Source organism: Ranitomeya variabilis, chromosome 7 (assembly GCF_051348905.1).
Source record: "Ranitomeya variabilis isolate aRanVar5 chromosome 7, aRanVar5.hap1, whole genome shotgun sequence".
In the NCBI taxonomy this organism is placed as follows: domain Eukaryota; kingdom Metazoa; phylum Chordata; class Amphibia; order Anura; family Dendrobatidae; genus Ranitomeya; species Ranitomeya variabilis.
The window spans coordinates 229,455,364-229,473,307 of record NC_135238.1 but is presented as its reverse complement, the minus strand read 5'-3'; the positions used below and the strand labels follow the sequence as shown (position 1 = coordinate 229,473,307).

General features: G+C 40.3%; 1 protein-coding gene across 2 annotated transcripts in view; it reads left to right on the top strand.

Annotated features, from left to right (window-relative positions):
- The window catches only part of RAB3GAP1 (RAB3 GTPase activating protein catalytic subunit 1), a 114,069-nt gene that overhangs the window by 62,797 nt on the left and 33,328 nt on the right, over positions 1-17,944 (top strand). For both annotated transcript variants that reach the window (XM_077273071.1, XM_077273070.1), the window contains exons 10-15: positions 8,093-8,161; positions 9,557-9,630; positions 10,435-10,527; positions 11,465-11,634; positions 14,802-14,897; positions 17,019-17,191. In XM_077273071.1, the coding sequence (XP_077129186.1) occupies positions 8,093-8,161; positions 9,557-9,630; positions 10,435-10,527; positions 11,465-11,634; positions 14,802-14,897; positions 17,019-17,191 (675 nt within the window). The remainder of the gene's footprint in view (positions 1-8,092; positions 8,162-9,556; positions 9,631-10,434; positions 10,528-11,464; positions 11,635-14,801; positions 14,898-17,018; positions 17,192-17,944) is intronic.

Below are 17,944 nucleotides of genomic sequence, written 5' to 3'. Positions count from 1 at the left end.
GCTCTGGGGTATAATATAGGATGTAACTCAGGATCAGTAATGTAATGTATGTACACAGTGACTGCACCAGCAGAATAGTGAGTGCAGCTCCGGAGTATAATACAGGAGGTAACTCAGGATCAGTAATGTAATGTATGTACACAGTGACTGCACCAGCAGAATAGTGAGTGCAGCTCTGGGGTATAATACAGGATGTAACTCAGGATCAGTAATGTAATGTATGTACACAGTGACTGCACCAGCAGAATAGTGAGTGCAGCTCTGGAGTATAATACAGAGTGTAACTCAGGATCAGTAATGTAATGTATGTACACAGTGACTGCACCAGCAGAATAGTGAGTGCAGCTCTGGGGTATAATGCAGGAGGTAACTCAGGATCAGTAATGTAATGTATGTACACAGTGACTGCACCAGCAGAATAGTGAGTGCAGCTCTGGAGCATAATACAGGATGTAACTCAGGATCAGTAATGTAATGTGTGTACACAAGTGACCGGACCAGTAGAATAGTGAGTGCAGCTCTGAGGTATAATATAGGACGTAATTCTAGATTGTATGCTAACATTCATCATCTGACATGTAGAAAGTCTGAAGCTTTTACTATTTATGCACAGAACGCTGTGTTGGTGATCCATCTTGTCACTTCTCTCTCTTATTTATCTTACAAGGAATCTCTCAGTAACATTTGCTCTAGGCAAACTGAATTACTGCAGTAAAGGGCAGTATAAATTATTTCCATAAATGCCTGTGTCGCTGCTCTCCTTTTCTCTGAAATTCGTCTTTTTTTGTATGCAAATAAGCTTCCCAAGTAGTGGGCGTATCGGCGCTGTTGCGGTCCTCCGCTCCACTTCAGTTCTCCCCGCCAGCGCTGCCTTCCACTTCTTGAGTGACAGTAGAGACAGAGGCTCTTGTGCATAACATCCCCTGTGCTGTCCGCTGTCAACCAACAAGTGGGGAAGTGAAGACGACCGAGGAGTCTGGAAGCCATGAAGATGTGTTCTATGTCTTGGCTCAGTGCTGCCCTCTGTTGGCAGCTGCAGATATACTACATACATGGATGGATAGAAGGATAAATAGATTGATAGAAATCTGCTAGATGCAATGTAATGTGGGGTTGATATCAGAGATGAGATAGACCCCTCAATGTATATCCCATGAGATATTGCAGATGCTGCAATTTAATGGCTTTTATTCTGAAACTCTTAAACGTTCGTTGAGGAAATGACACGGTTGCACTCGCCGGGGGTAATCATGCAGTATAAGTGCACAGTTTGGCCATTTTCATAGAACACTGACCTTTTTTACAGCTTAAATTGCTCATTTCTGCTCATAAGATGAAATGACACGGTGTACGCAGTAAATTGTGCAATCTACAGGTGAGCCTCCAGCGCAGGATGACAGGGTAGGCTCCCGAATGAGAAGATTGAGGCTCGGGGGAAAAAGCAGAAACGACTGCGCTTTACAAGAATCACCGGCGGCTGCAGCTTTAGCTTAACTATTATGGATACACAGACTAATATTCAAAGCAGTTCTGGATGCAGATCGAGAATCGGGACCACGCATTGTCCCCATGTCAGGAAGTGTTGTCATGGGGCAAAGCAAAAAGTTCATAGGGAAAAAAGTGTTTCTTTTTAGTGATGAGCGATTCGGGAAAATCGACACAAATACTCTCTAATTTCTGTGTATTCGTACCGAATAACCAATCCAATGCAAGTCAATGGGAAAACTGAATATTTTTCTGCTGGACCCAACAAACAGGTCTGGGGGCCTGAGAAAAAAGCTGAAATGGATGGGATAGATATAGATGAAAAGCCTTCAATTCATCTGCCGCGTACAGTAAAATCACAGCAGAGTGACAGGTTAGAATAGACATATACACATAGAATACATAGATATATAGATGTCAGTGACACATATATATATATATATATATATTACATCGATAGAAGAATAGCCTGTAATTCATCTGCCATGTACAGTAATACGACAGTGTGACAGGTTAGAATAGAATAGATAGAATATACACACACAGAATACATAGATATATAGATGTCAGTGACGCACACACACACACACATATATATATATATATATATATATATATATATATATATATATATACAGTTAAGTCCATATATATTTGGACAGAGACAACATTTTTCTAATTTTGGTTATAGACATTACCACAATAAATTTTAAACAAAACAATTCAGATGCAGTTGAAGTTCAGACTTTCAGCTTTCATTTGAGGGTATCCACATTTTAAAATAGATGAAGGGTTTAGGAGTTTCAGCTCCTTAACATGGGCCACCCTGGTTTTAAAGTGACCAAAAGTAATTGGACAGATTCAATAATTTTAAATAAAATGTTCATTTCTAGTACTTGGTTGAAAACCCTTTGTTGGCAATGACTGCCTGAAGTCTTGAACTCATGGACATCACCAGACGCTGTGTTTCCTCCTTTTTGATGCTCTGCCAGGCCTTCACTGGTTTTCAGTTGCTGTTTGTTTGTGGCCTTTCTGTCTGAAGTTTAGTCTTTAACAAGTAAAATGCTGCTCAATTGGGTTGAGATCAGGTGACTGACTTGGCCATTCCGGAATATTCCACTTCTTTGCTTTAATAAACTCCTGGGTTTCTTTGGCTTTATGTTTTGGGTCATTGTCCATCTGTAGTATGAAACGACGACCAATGAGTTTGGCTGCATTTGGCTGGATCCGAGCACACAGTATGGCGGCTCTGAATACCTCAGAATTCATTCGGCTGCTTCTGTCCTGTGTCACATCATCCATAAACACTAGTGACCCAGTGCCACTGGCAGCCATGCATGCCCAAGCCATCACACTGCCTCCACCATGTTTTACAGATGATGTGGTATGCTTTGGATCATGAGCTGTACCACGCCTTCGCCATACTTTTCTCTTTCCATCATTCTGGTAGAGGTTGACCTTGGTTTCATCTGTCCAAAGAAAATTCTTCCTGAACTGTGCTGGCTTTTTTGATGTTTTTAGCCTTTTTCTTCTTGATGCTTATGAGTGGCTTGCACCATGCAGTGAACCCTCTGTAGTTACTTTCATGCAGTCTTCTCTTTATGGTAGATTTGGATATTGATCCGCCGACCTCCTGGAGAGTGTTGGTCACTTAGTTGGCTGTTGTGAAGGGGTTTCTCTTCACCATGGAGATTATTCTGCGATCATCCACCACTGTTGTCTTCCGTGGGCGCCCAGGTCTTTTTGCATTGATGAGTTCACCAGTGCTTGCTTTCTTTCTCAGGATGGACCAAACTGTAGATTTTCCCACTCCTTATATTGTAGCAATTTCTCGGATGGGTTTTTTCTGTTTTCGCAGCTTAAGGATGGCTTGTTTCACCTGCATGGAGAGCTCCTTTGACCGCATGTTTACTTCACAGCAAAACCTTCCAAATGCAAGCACCACACCTCAGATCAACTCCAGGCCTTTTATCTGCTTAATTGAGAATGACATAATGAAGGGATTGCCCACACCTGTCCATGAAATGGCCTTGGAGTCAATTGTCCAATTACTTTTGGTCCCTTTAAAAACAGGATGGCACATGTTAAGGAGCTGAAACTCCTAAACCCTTCATCCAATTTTAATGTGGATACCCTCAAATGAAAGCTGAAAGTCTGAACTTCAACTGCATCTGAATTGTTTTGTTTAAAATTCATTGTGGTAATGTCTATAACCAAAATTAGAAAAATGTTCTCTCTGTCCAAATATATATGGACTTAACTGTATATATATATATATATATATATATATATATATATATATATATATATATATATTTTTTTTACAGCTATCTAAGAAATGCCGGTAATTCAGCAGCCTCTTAGTGTAAAATCACAGCAGAAACCAACAGCATAGAATAAATGGATTACATACAGTATATACACAAAGAATAGATAGATATACAGATATCAGTCACAAATATAATTAGTGCAGTGTTTGTGCAGCTTACTGTACATGTATTTAATTATTAAAAGATTATTTTTCAGAAAAAAATGTTGTGGGCTCTCGCGGGATTTTCTTAACCAGAAGAGGGAAAGCGGGGGCAGATGTTTATAGCCTGGGAAGGGGGTAATACCCATGGAGCTTCTCAGGCTATTAATATCAGCTCACAACTGTATACGTAGCCTTTACTGGCTATTAAAATGGGGGACTCCCCCCATAAAATGACACAGGGTCCCTTATAAATAATAACCAGCAAAGGCTATGCTGACAGCTGTGGGCTGATAGTAATAGCCTAGGAAGGGGCCATGGATACTGCCCCACCCCCAGGCTAAAAACATCAGCTCTCATCTCCCCCAGAAACAGGGTGGATAAAAATCAATGTTTTTTAAAAAAAAATCAAAAAAATCAGATTTTTTTTATTTAAATCGGATTTTTTTTATTTAAATCGGATTTTTTTCAATAAACTGCTTTTTGAGGAAAATATTTTACCATCCAAAGGTTCTTCCATCATGAGATAAAGCTGAGTTGTTTAACTCAGTAGAATAAAGGCTGTATATGTGTAACATTCACAATGCCATGCTCTTCCAGAGGTTTCTGTAGGATTAGTGGGCAGTTTCTCTCCTATATTATCAGACGCTCGCTTTACTTACGCAGTTCTCAAAACTGAATTTGACTCCGCAGAGGTCCCAGCCTCTTCTTCAAGGCAAAAATGTTACAACATAAACAGAGTTGAGAAAAAGACCTTAATCCTATTGTTCTACAAACCTATGAATACAGAATCAACCCCTTCAGTGCCAAGTCCAAGAAGTTAGACAATATGTTTCTGATTGTTTGGAGTGGAATAGATCTGCACAACACAAGAAGAATGTGAATCTAAGTGTGAGGAGGAGGAAGGGCAATCAGACAAGAAAATGAAAGTGAAACTTTGAGCACAATACTGCAGCATAGCCACAGACAGACAAGTCTGGATCTGTTTGTGTGTACGATACGATCTGAGGTTTATTACATTCTTTCCTTATAATGGCAGCAGGCCGTAAAAGAGACCCAGTTTGGGAATATTTTAATGAAGCTCCTTCGCCTATCGGTAAGGCAGGCATGCGTGCAAAATGCAAACGATGCAACAAAGAGATGCAAGGCCTGGTAGCGCGAATGAGGCAACATCATGAGAAGTGCGGTGATGAAGATGACCAAAGAAACACTTCTGAACAGGCAGGATCTTCAGGTTGGTAAACATTTTTATTGAATCCTATTTCTAAAGACTGAACTGTCATTTGTGAGAAAAATTATATTTCTTATTATTATTACTGCATGTTACTGTCATTTGGTACAGTTATGAAGAAAAACAAATATTCCTTTTGGGGCAGGGGCAGTGATGTGTTGTGTACAATAAGCAGAAATTGTATAAACAAAATAACAGCATTGACTTTTTTTGTTTAGGGGAATTCATGGATTCTGGAAACTATCCACCTCCAAGATCACCATCATCCTGTTCTACAGTTTCAGAGTTATCCATCCAGGATAGTGCTTCATTAGCAGCAGCATCATCATCAGACACCCACAGCCACATATCACCATCACCCAAAAGGAAGAAAAAACCTTTACCTCCTGGAACCACCATAGATAGGTTTGTGATAAGAACTAGCAGATTAGAAAAAGAGTTGATTGCTGAAAAAATTGGCCAGTTTATTTATGCAACGAACTCTTCTTTCCGTCTGACTGAGAACCCACATTTCATTAATATGGTTCAGTCACTGAGACCAGGATACAGTCCACCCAGCAGAGCTGATGTTGCAGGGAAACTGCTGGATCAAGTGTATGACAGAGAAATGGTGCAATGTGCAACAGCTCTGGAGGGTAAAATTGTTAACCTAAGTATTGATGGGTGGAGTAATGTCCACAATGATCCTATTGTATGTGCTTGTATAACAACAGAAGAAGGTAAAGTCTTCCTTGCACAAACAACTGATACGTCAGGAAATGCACACACAGCAGAATACTTACAAGAAGTGGCAGTAAAAGCTATAACGACATGTGAACAAAAATTCAAATGTCTAGTACGCAGTTTGGTCACTGACAATGCTGCAAACGTATCCAAGATGAGAAGAAATTTAGAAGAGCAGGGAGGGAATACAAAGCTGCTAATAACATATGCTTGCAGTGCTCATTTGCTGCACCTGTTAGCCAAAGACTTAAGTGTTCCAGAAATAAAGGCTAATGTTGTTGAAATTGCTAAATACTTCTGTAATAATCATTTCGCTGCTGCAGCAGCTCTGAAAAGGATGGGTGGAACCAAGCTAACGCTCCCACAAGATGTTAGATGGAACTCTGTGGTGGACTGTTTTGAGCAGTATATCAAAAACTGGCCTATTCTGATGACACTTTGTGAAGAAAATCGAGATAAAATAGATGGCACTGTCACGGCCAAAATCCTCAACATTGGGCTTAAGAGAAATGTTGAACATATGCTGAGCTTCCTGAAACCCATCTCTCAAGCTTTAAACAAAATACAGAAAAATAGCTGTTTTATTGCGGATGCTGTTGAAATTTGGAAGGAACTGAGTGAACACTTAAAAACAGAACTACACATGGACAGAATTAAATTACAAGCAGTAAACAAACGAATGGGACAAGCACTGACTCCATCTCATTTTTTGGCAAATATTGTCAATATCCAATATCAGGGTCAAAACCTAAGTGCTGAGGAAGAGGAGTTAGCTATGACATGGGTAACCAGCAATCATCCATCTTTAATGCCAACTATAATAAACTTCAGAGCTAAGGGGTAACCATTCAAGAAATATATGTTTGCTGAAGATATTTTAAGGAAGGTCACACCAGTAAACTGGTGGAAGTCACTTAAGCGCTTGGATTTAGAGACTGTTCAAGTAATGATTTCACTTTTAACAGCAGTAGCTTCTTCTGCAGACGTTGAAAGAATATTCTCTTCCTTTGGACTCATTCATTCTAAATTGAGAAATCGGTTGGGACCCAATAAAGCAGGAAAGCTTGTTTTTTCTTTTCCAGATTATGAATAGGAACAAAGAAGATGATGATGAAGATGACGACAAGTGAGCTACAGACGACAGCAGGGACAGTAGTATTTAAGTTTTTCATGTGTCGGCTGGGCTGACAGTCTAAGTTTCTTAAAATATATATATATTTTGTTTAGCCAAATTAGTTAACAAACATGGATGTTTGTTTAAGCAAATAACTTATGCTGTAATGTTGTTATTGTTTCAGTTGAATAAATCTATTTAAATTGTTGTTAAGGTCAGGATTATTTTTCTCCTTCCTAAGTACAACAGAACAGTGGTGTCCAAATATGAATGATTAACCCATTAAACTGTGGAGAAAAAAGTAATTTAAAAAGTGATTCTAAAAATCTTCATCTACTTGCATGTTAAAGTAGCAAGAACTAGTTTAGGTAGAAACTTTGATTTAAATCACTGATTTAAATCAAGCCTTACTGACTAGTGATTTAAATCGTGATTTAAATCAGTTAGATTTAAATCAAATCCACCCTGCCCAGAAAACAATTTTTTTTCACTACTTAAATAAAAGTGAACTATACATGTTTGGTATCTGCGTACTCGTACTGACTTGGAAGACCATATTGTCAGATCAGTTTTACCCTATATTGAACTTAGTAAATAAAAAAAAAACAATTGTGGAATTGCACTTTTTTATGCTATTTCACGTCACTTGGAATTTTTTGCCCATTTTCCAGTTACACTATGTGGCTGAATGAATAGTGTCACTCAAAAGTACCACTCATCATGCAAAAAACAAATCCTAGTACAGCTATGTGGCTGGAAAAACAAAAAAAAGTTATGGTTCTTGGAAGAAGGGGAGGAAATAACGAAAAACTGAAATTGATTGACTTTAATGAATGATTAAACAGCAGCGATCAGAGCGATGTGGGCAATGTACCACAACCCCTAAGAGGACCTGATGGAGGATGTGCTGTTATGTCCTATGCTGGTAAGGGGTTAATATCAAGTTTAGGAATTGTCTTTCAAATGAATGCATGTGTTCCGAAGCTTTCCTCCCTTTTATGTAATTTTGCTCGCTCTCCCGGTAACTCCATTCTCTGCTCCACTAACTGCATCCTGACTTGCCTCCTAGTGAGCTGCACTTGGCCACCACTTGGCCTTGTCTGACCGAAGGCATCATCGTGGACAACGACGTGTACTCGTAAGTAACATCCACAGGGCGGGTTATAGCCGATCCACAATATCACTGAAAGTAATCAATGCAGAATAAGCAAACTGAGAGTCCGTCAGTGAGCTCATCCTAACGGGGAGCTTGTATCTGTTTTATTTGTATTTATTTTAGCAGATTTGTGACCACATCAAAGTTGAGCTGAACTTTCGTATGGTCATACATTTGTGAGAGGAGTTCAGAAAAAAGGCAAATAAAAAAAGCTGTAAATTTACAGTTGGACCGAGCTCGCTGACTGCTTCTCATTCTGCAGCCACCAAGCATGTAGCAGCCAAATGATGCCAACTGTTTAATGAAACCCAATTCCAAAATACAAATATTTATATAAAAAGAATATAAAACAGTTCCTGAAAGTGTCCAGATGTTTTTTTAATTGGATCTTTTAATATCCCCTCTTTAGCATTGTACATATACACTCACCGGCCACTTTATTAGGTACACCATGCTAGTAACGGGTTGGACCCCTTTTGCCTTCAGAACTGCCTCAATTCTTCGTGGCATAGATTCAACAAGGAGCTGGAAGCATTCCTCAGAGATTTTGGTCCATATTGACATGATGGCATCACACAGTTGCCGCAGATTTGTCGGCTGCACATCCCAAAGATGCTCCATACAAGGCAGGATGGATCCATGCTTTCATGTTGTTTACGCCAAATTCTGACCCTACCATCCGAATGTCGCAGCAGAAATCGAGACTCATCAGACCAAGCAACGTTTTTCCAATCTTCTACTGTCCAATTTCGATGAGCTTGTACAAATTGTAGCCTCAGTTTCCTGTTCTTAGCTGAAAGGAGTGGTACCCGGTGTGGTCTTCTGCTGCTGTAGCCCATCTGCCTCAAAGTTCGACGCACTGTGCGTTCAGAGATGCTCTTAGGCCTACCTTGGTTGTAACGGGTGGCGATTTGAGTCACTGTTGCCTTTCTATCAGCTCGAACCAGTCTGCCCATTCTCCTCTGACCTCTGGCATCAACAAGGCATTTCCGCCCACAGAACTGCCGCTCACTGGATTTTTTTTCTTTTTCGGACCATTCTCTGTAAACCCTAGAGATGGTTGTGCGTGAAAATCCCAGTAGATCAGCAGTTTCTGAAATACTCAGACCAGCCCTTCTGGCACCAACAACCATGCCACGTTCAAAGGCACTCAAATCACCTTTCTTCCCCATACTGATGCTCGGTTTGAACTGCAGGAGATTGTCTTGACCATGTCTACATGCCTAAATGCACTGAGTTGCCGCCATGTGATTGGCTGATTAGAAATTAAGTGTTAACAAGAAGTTGGACAGGTGTACCTAATAAAGTGGCCAGTGAGTGTAGTTGACTACCTTTTCCATTTATGGTGAGAAAGTTGAGTTTTACTTTGATTTTCAGGGATTTGGATCCACTACAAGCTCCGCAGTGGTCGGTCCGGGTGAGAAAAGCAGATAACCCTCAGTGTATGTTAGGTAAGCGCTAGGTGAAAAGTTTTCATTAAGTTTCTTTCCTAAGTGACAAGGAAACTGGTTAATTACTTAAATTGCTCCATTGCATCTAAAATGGTAAAAGAAGAAAGGTTTTCATAAACTCTTGACCGTTTTGTGTCTACATCTCCAATACAAACCTATATGTCTCCATGGCAACAGACTGCAATAACACCTGTGTGCTGTCTGATCCTACAGTCATACTCCCATCCACATCTCCTCTCCCGTCAGTAGTTTAGTAGAAGGTAGGAGACGGAGGGAGTTTGCCTGCAGGTTTGTTTGTACTCTGTAACCATGGAGATGCATAGTTCCGTATTGGAGCTGTAAACATTAAACCATTGAAGTTGTTTTAAAATAAACGCTATTTCAAAGCGTTGTCTTGTAGGAGGGCACGCCTTTCTGATCCTTTGTTTTTGCTTTCTGGGGGTATCTCAGAACCTGGACCTCCAACATTCAATTTCAGGATCAGTGAGGGCCCAATGGTCTCTAACCTCCGCTGATCATTAAGGGATAGCATATCCCAGCAGTTACTTTTGTAAAGTGTTTTCGGCGACATGATTTCATCCTTTGCTCAATATTATGTAAAGGCAGTTTCCTACATAAACTATAGGGGGCGCTATTCTATCCTGCAGTTGGATTGGGAATACCCAGGGTGTTTTTCCATCTACTCAATAATTTTTTGGGGTTTTTTTGCTCATTACTATTTGCTGCTCGTTTTCTGCAGACATTATCCAGGATAACCAGGGCGTCCCGATGCTTCACAACTAATACATTGTCTCTTCTTTTTAGGGGATTTTATTTCAGAGTTTTTTAGACTTTGCCGTCGTAAAGAATCCACAGACGAACTTCTCGGCAAATCTGCCTTCGATGAGAATGGGAAAGGTAATAATTGGCAAATTAATGGGCGCTCAACGGGCCTGGTGCCACATGGGCCATTCTCCTTAAGATGATTCTCAGCGTGATAAATGGGTAAAATTGAAACTTTGCAATTTACTTTTTATTACATTTTATTATTCTATAATTTATTGCTTGTTGCTTTGGTTGCCGGTTACCTTTGCAGTCTAACATTGAAACTTTGCAATTTACTTTTTATTACATTTTATTATTCTATAATTTATTGCTTGTTGCTTTGGTTGCCGGTTACCTCTGCAGTCTAACAGTGGTGGCTGGTCTCCTAGGTAATGAGAGCATCACTGGCACGTTCTCTGGATTTGGACAGCTGCAGTGCCGCTGTACTCTTCCAAGGCTGCAGAGGTGAAGCTGCTTTCATGGCTTCATGGGAGAGCGCACAATTTCGCGACTATCCGGCTGTTCGAAGCTGTCCATCTTCAGGAGCACACCGCCACTAGAAAGCAGGAAGCAGTGAGGAAGAGGAGCAGTGCGCTCCTGAAGAAAGGTCTTGAGATAACCCCTTGAAAAAGGGTGCTTATAATAGGCTGAGTGACCATTAGCCCTGGGCTACCACATGAGTTGGCCCTATGTAAATGATGCTCTGAAGAGCTTAAAGGGGCAATTTAAATTTTTTTTTCTTGACTTAAATGCATGTATTTGGGGGTAAAAATCATTTTTGCAATTGGGTTTCAGCAAAAAAAATACTTTCATTGAAGTAGGGTTTTTTAGGCTGCACACTTTTCTGATCAGGCTATTTATGTATATTTTTACCCCTGGTCACTGGAGTAATTGTATTAAATGTGATAAAAAAAAATATATATATATTACTGAGATGTCAGGATTTAGTGTCAGGCAGAATGATCGGGTTGCTAAACATTTCTGTGCCGTCGGGCTCCGCATTCAGCGTCTTCTGTGTCTCTCCTTACAGACGCCGCTGACATTGGCCAGGCTCTCTCCAAGCTCACCGAGCCGGCACCAGTCCCGATACACAAGCTGTCCGTCACCGGCATGGTCAGCAGTGCCAGGAAGAAGATCCGCAAGCACCGAGGGGCAGACGAGACCCCGCTAAGCAACGATGTCCTGAACGCCATTTTATTTGTAGGTTTTGCACTGAACTTTCATAGATTTAGTTTTTATTTTTAGATTTTTTTTTTTATTCCTCTACTTTACTCAGCGTGACCCTAATTTACCAAATCCATCTTCACAGCTAATACACGTGTTAATTAGGAGGTGCTGTAGTGTTGCTTGAGCGCGAATTAATCATATCTGTTGTTTACCTTGTTAACGGCTCTGCCTCCCGAATATATCGGGAATGTGATGGCGCGAGAAACGTTTCTCTCTGCTCCTGAAATCTGGCAAATGCGTAAGAAAGTTATTTATACCCGACGCGTATCTGTCACCGAAACATCAGCAAGAAGGCAGAGAGCCGATTACAGGGAAGGCCGTGTATCTATTATCTATCTATTATCTATCTATCTATCTATCTATCTATCTATCTATCTAATATCTTTCTATTATCTATCTATATTATCTATTATCTATCCATTAATCTATCTATCATCTATCTATCTATTACCTATCATCTATCATCTATCTATTATCTATCTATTATCTATCTATCTATTATCTATCTATTAATCATCTATATATTTATTATCTATTATATATCTATTATCTATCTATCATCTATCTATCTATCATCTATCTATCATCTATCTATTATATATCTATTATCTATCATCTATCTATCTATTATATATCTATCATTATCTATTATCTATCTATTTATTATCTATCTATCTATCTATCTATCTATCTATCATCTATCTATTATATATCTATTATCTATCTATCTAGTTATTATCTATCTATTATCTTTCTATCGTAATAATGCTCCGCAATCACTGGTAGAGTCAGTGCCGACATCGCTGGAATGGCGCTGGTACCAGAAATGAGTATAGATGTTATTATTTTACTGGGAGGAAACTTGGCGATTGAGAAGCGGTTGTTTGAATAGTGGACAGCTCCTTTAAGAAAACCTAAATATGTAAGAAAGTAAAAGTGCATTTTTATCTTTCTTAAGAGAATATCTCTGTGTGCAGAATTATCATGTAACTAAATGAAAAATGTAAATTTTCCATCTCAATTGTTAAATTTTCATCTGATAAAGTGAGAATAAGATCCAAATGGGCATCAGGGGGCCATGAAATGTAGCATGGGGGGATTCATAGTTGCGTATGTCTGCAGAACAGTAATCTTAAATCTAGAAGTACCGGAAGCCGAAAACGTCAAAGGTTCTGTAAGAGGACGGCAACACTTTAAGGAAAGCTATCATCAGAAAATGACATTGTTTAAATCAGATTTTTATCTTACTTTTTTAATATTATGGTCTTTATTAAAAAAAAATCTAATTAATAATTGAGCAAAGTTTCACACTGGCCACTTGGGCCTATTTAGACTTTAGCTTCCTGTACTTGCAGAAAGAGTTTACAGGAGCTTATTATCAGAAGAGGCGGAATTCCAATGACTGATAACATCTGAGTACTCAGCTGATAACACAGGATCTGCCAATCACAATAGGTGATATCACAGCTCATCTCCTCCTCCTGTACAATGACTGATAACACCTCTATATACAGTAGATAACACAGGATCCACCATTCACAATAGGTGATGTCACAGCTCACCTCCTCCTCCTGTACAATGACTGATAACACCTCTATATACAGTAGATAACACAGGATCTATTATTCACAATAGGTGATGTCACAGCTCACCTCCTCCTCCTGTACAATGACTGATAACACCTCTATATACAGTAGATAACACAGGATCCACCATTCACAATAAGTGATATCACAGCTCACCTCCTCCTCCTGTACAATGACTGATAACACCTCTATATACAGTAGATAACACAGGATCCACCATTCACAATAGGTGATATCACAGCTCACCTCCTCCTCCTGTACAATGACTGATAACACCTCTATATACAGTAGATAACACAGGATCCACCATTCACAATAGGTGATATCACAGCTCACCTCCTCCTGTACAATGACTGATAATACCTCTATATACAGTAGATAACACAGGGTCCACTATTCACAATAGGTGATGTCACAGCTCACCTCCTCCTCCTGTACAATGACTGATAACACCTCTATATACAGTAGATAACACAGGATCCACCATTCACAATAGGTGATGTCACAGCTCACCTCCTCCTCGTGTACAATGAATGATAACACCTCTATATACAGTTAATAACAGAGGATCCACCATTCACAATAGGTGATGTCACAGCTCACCTCCTCCTCCTGTATAATGACTGATAACACCTCTATATTCAGTAGATAACACCGGATCCACCATTCACAATAGGTGATATCACAGCTCACCTCCTCCTGTACAATGACTGATAACACCTCTATATACAGTAGATAACACAGGATCCACCATTCACAATAGGTGATGTCACAGCTCACCTCCTCCTCCTGTACAATGAATGATAACACCTCTATATACAGTTAATAACAGAGGATCCACCATTCACAATAGGTGATGTCACAGCTCACCTCCTCCTCCTGTATAATGACTGATAACACCTCTATATACAGTAGATAACACAGGATCCACCATTCACAATAGGTGATGTCACAGCTCACCTCCTCCTCCTGTACAATGACTGATAACACCTCTCTATACAGTAGATAACACAGGAGCCGCCATTCACAATAGGTGATGTCACAGCTCACCTCCTCCTCTCTTCATAATGGCCTTTAAACTGATGGGAGCACACTACTTTCTACAATTCTATATACAGTAGATAACACAGAATCCGACAATCACTATATGTGATGTCACAGCTCACCTCCTCCTCCATTCGCAATGACCTTTGCACATGTTCTTTAGATGCTTAAATACAGAAGATAGGCCCTGTATCCGACCATTGTGGCAAACAATAATACATTTAAGTGGCCAATATGAGAATTACAAGATTACACATTTTTATTTTTAGTACAGAGTGTGCTATGTGGAAAAAAAGCCAAAATAAAAAAAAAATGCATGTAACATAAAAATCTGATTTTATCAATAGGTGATTTTCTGATGATTGCTCTTTCTGGAGTGCATGTTTGCAGTTCTTTTCCATTCTTTATACTGTTGCATATCACAGATCTCAAATTGAAGAAACTGTAACTGGGACAAAAAGACAGACTTGCACAGTCTGAATACTGAAATATTTGCTTTTTTTCTTGCAGTTTCTGTTTCCAGATGCAAAATCCCTTGATGGAGCAGAGTCCAGGACCAGTGTCTCCAATAGTGATACTGCAGCACAGGCAGAGAGCGAGGACTATGTAAGCCATGTTGTAGGGAAGTGTCACCATTACATTTCTCATATGCAAAGAAAGTGTATAACGTACTGTATGCGCTAGGGATAAAAAAATATATTTTTAAAAAATCTAGTAAATTCCATTAAGGCTACATAGGAAGCAATTTTCCAAATTTTGTGCATTAGGTGTTCTGTCCTAATTTTGAGTTATATCGTCTATTACACTCCAGAGCTGCACTCACAATTGTGCTAGTGTAGTCACTGTGTACATACATTACATTACTGATCCTGAGTTACCTCCTGTATTATACCCCAGAGCTGCACTCACTATTCTGCTGGTGCAGTCACTGTGTATATACATTACATTACTGATCCTGCGTTACATCCTGTATTATACTCCATAGCTGCACTCACTATTCTGCTGGTGCAGTCACTGTGTACATACATTACATTACTGATCCTGAGTTACCTCCTGTATTATACCCCAGAGCTGCACTCACTATTCTGCTGGTGCAGTCACTGTGTACATGCATTACATTACTGATCCTGAGTTACATCTTGTATTATACTCCAGAGCTGCACTCACTATTCTGCTGGTGCAGTCACTGTGTATATACATTACATTACTGATCCTGCGTTACATCCTGTATTATACTCCATAGCTGCACTCACTATTCTGCTGGTGCAGTCACTGTGTACATACATTACATTACTGATCCTGAGTCACATCCTGTATTATACCCCAGAGCTGCACTCACTATTCTGCTGGTGCAGTCACTGTGTACATACATTACATTACTGATCCTGAGTTACCTCCTGTATTATACTCCAGAGCTGCACTCACTATTCTGCTGGTGCAGTCACTGTGTACATACATTACATTACTGATCCTGAGTTACATCCTGTATTATACTCCAGAGCTGCACTCACTATTCTGCTGGTGCAGTCACTGTGTACATACATTACATTACTGATCCTGAGTTACATCCTGTATTATACTCCAGAGCTGCACTCACTATTCTGCTGGTGCAGTCACTGTGTACATACATTACATTACTGATCCTGAGTTACATCCTGTATTATACCCCAGAGCTGCACTCACTATCCTGCTGGTGCAGTCACTGTGTACATGCATTACATTACTGATCCTGAGTTACATCCTGTATTATACTCCAGAGCTGCACTCACTATTCTGCTGGTGCAGTCACTGTGTATATACATTACTGATCCTGCGTTACATCCTGTATTATACTCCATAGCTGCACTCACTATTCTGCTGGTGCAGTCACTGTGTACATACATTACATTACTGATCCTGAGTTACCTCCTGTATTATACTCCAGAGCTGCACTCACTATTCTGCTGGTGCAGTCACTGTGTACATACATTACATTACTGATCCTGAGTTACATCCTGTATTATACTCCAGAGCTGCACTCACTATTCTGCTGGTGCAGTCACTGTGTACATACATTACATTACTGATCCTGAGTTACATCCTGTATTATACCCCAGAGCTGCACTCACTATTCTGCTGGTGCAGTCACTGTGTACATACATTACATTACTGATCCTGAGTTACATCCTGTATTATACTCCAGAGCTGCACTCACTATTCTGCTGGTGGAGTCACTGTGTACATACATTGCATTATTTATCATATACTGCAGAATAGTGAGTGCAGCTCTGGGGTATAATACAGACTATAACTAAGGCTCAGTACAGGATCAGTAATGTATGTACACAGTGACTGCACCAGCAAAATAGTGAGTTCAGCTCTGGAGTATGTAATGTAAAAAATAAAAGTGCACTTTCTTAGCCTTTTGGTAAATACTTTCGGTATTGCTGAGGAAGTTGAAAAACAGTGTCTAAACCCCTCAATAAATTTGTCTCGCCCCACATTCACAGTTCCTTGCCTCCATTATGTCCTCACTTATCTGTTATTTAGATTAGATGAATATCTCCCTACTGTCACTATAAATGAGATGCGGATTTTGTTTTGCCGGCGCTTGGTTCTGATGCTCTGAATATTCCCGGCCATCTGTCCTCCGCTATCAGAAGGACTCATTTGTAATGCAGCAATGCTGGAATCATTGTGAAGTGCGTGAATTATGTATGTCTGGTGTAATCGCTTCTCTGTGCGCAGAACCTGTACAGCCAGCTGAAGTCCGCGCCGTCCGACAGCCTGACGTACAAGCTGGCGCTGTGTCTCTGTATGGTCAACTTCTACCACGGAGGGGTGCGAGGGGTGGCGCACCTGTGGCAAGAGTTTGTGCTGGAGATGCGCTATCGGTGGGAGAACAATCACCTGGTCCCGGGGTGCGTATATTAATCACCGCCTCGTCTTCTGCTTTGAGCAGAGGAGTTGTGTCGCTGTGAATAGTCCCAGCACGTCACGGTTATGTAGGTTATACATATGCAACGCTAAGAAAAGTGCAGCAACATTATAAGAGCAGCTGCCAAAGTCGCCCACACAAATGTACGCGGATAGTCCGAAATGTTCCTAGTGCTGGAGATATGCGAGTGAGCAGTCATCCATCCTTAAAGAGGTATTACTGTCTTAAAAAAGGATGTCTAGAGCTGTCACCTAATGATCGGTGTGGATCCCCGTCCTTGGACCTGCCCTCGTCATGTAATCAGTGCCCCTGGTCCTGTTGTAAACGAAAAACTTGGAAATCAGAGCAGTGTCCCCTTGGGCTCTCGGACCTTATGGGCTCGTGAAGATCAGACCCTCACAATCATAAAGTGAAGGCATATCCTCGCGACCCTGCCATTTTTTAATTTTGTAAAAAATTCCAAGTCGATTGAAATGGGGAGTAAAATGCAATTCAGCTATTGTTTTTTGAGTTTTGTTTTATATGGTGGTCATTGTGCGATAGTAGAGATGTGTCAGAATGTTTCTACAACTACGTATAATTACAGCAGTGCCAAAGTTGTAGAGTTTTATTAGCCCCATTGAATGGTTGGATCTGTGGCATGGAAAGCCGCACATCTGCGGTGTGGGAAGCTGCACATCTGTGGCGTGAAAAGCTGCACATCCGCGGTGCTTTTTGCAGCAAAAAAATTCTAACT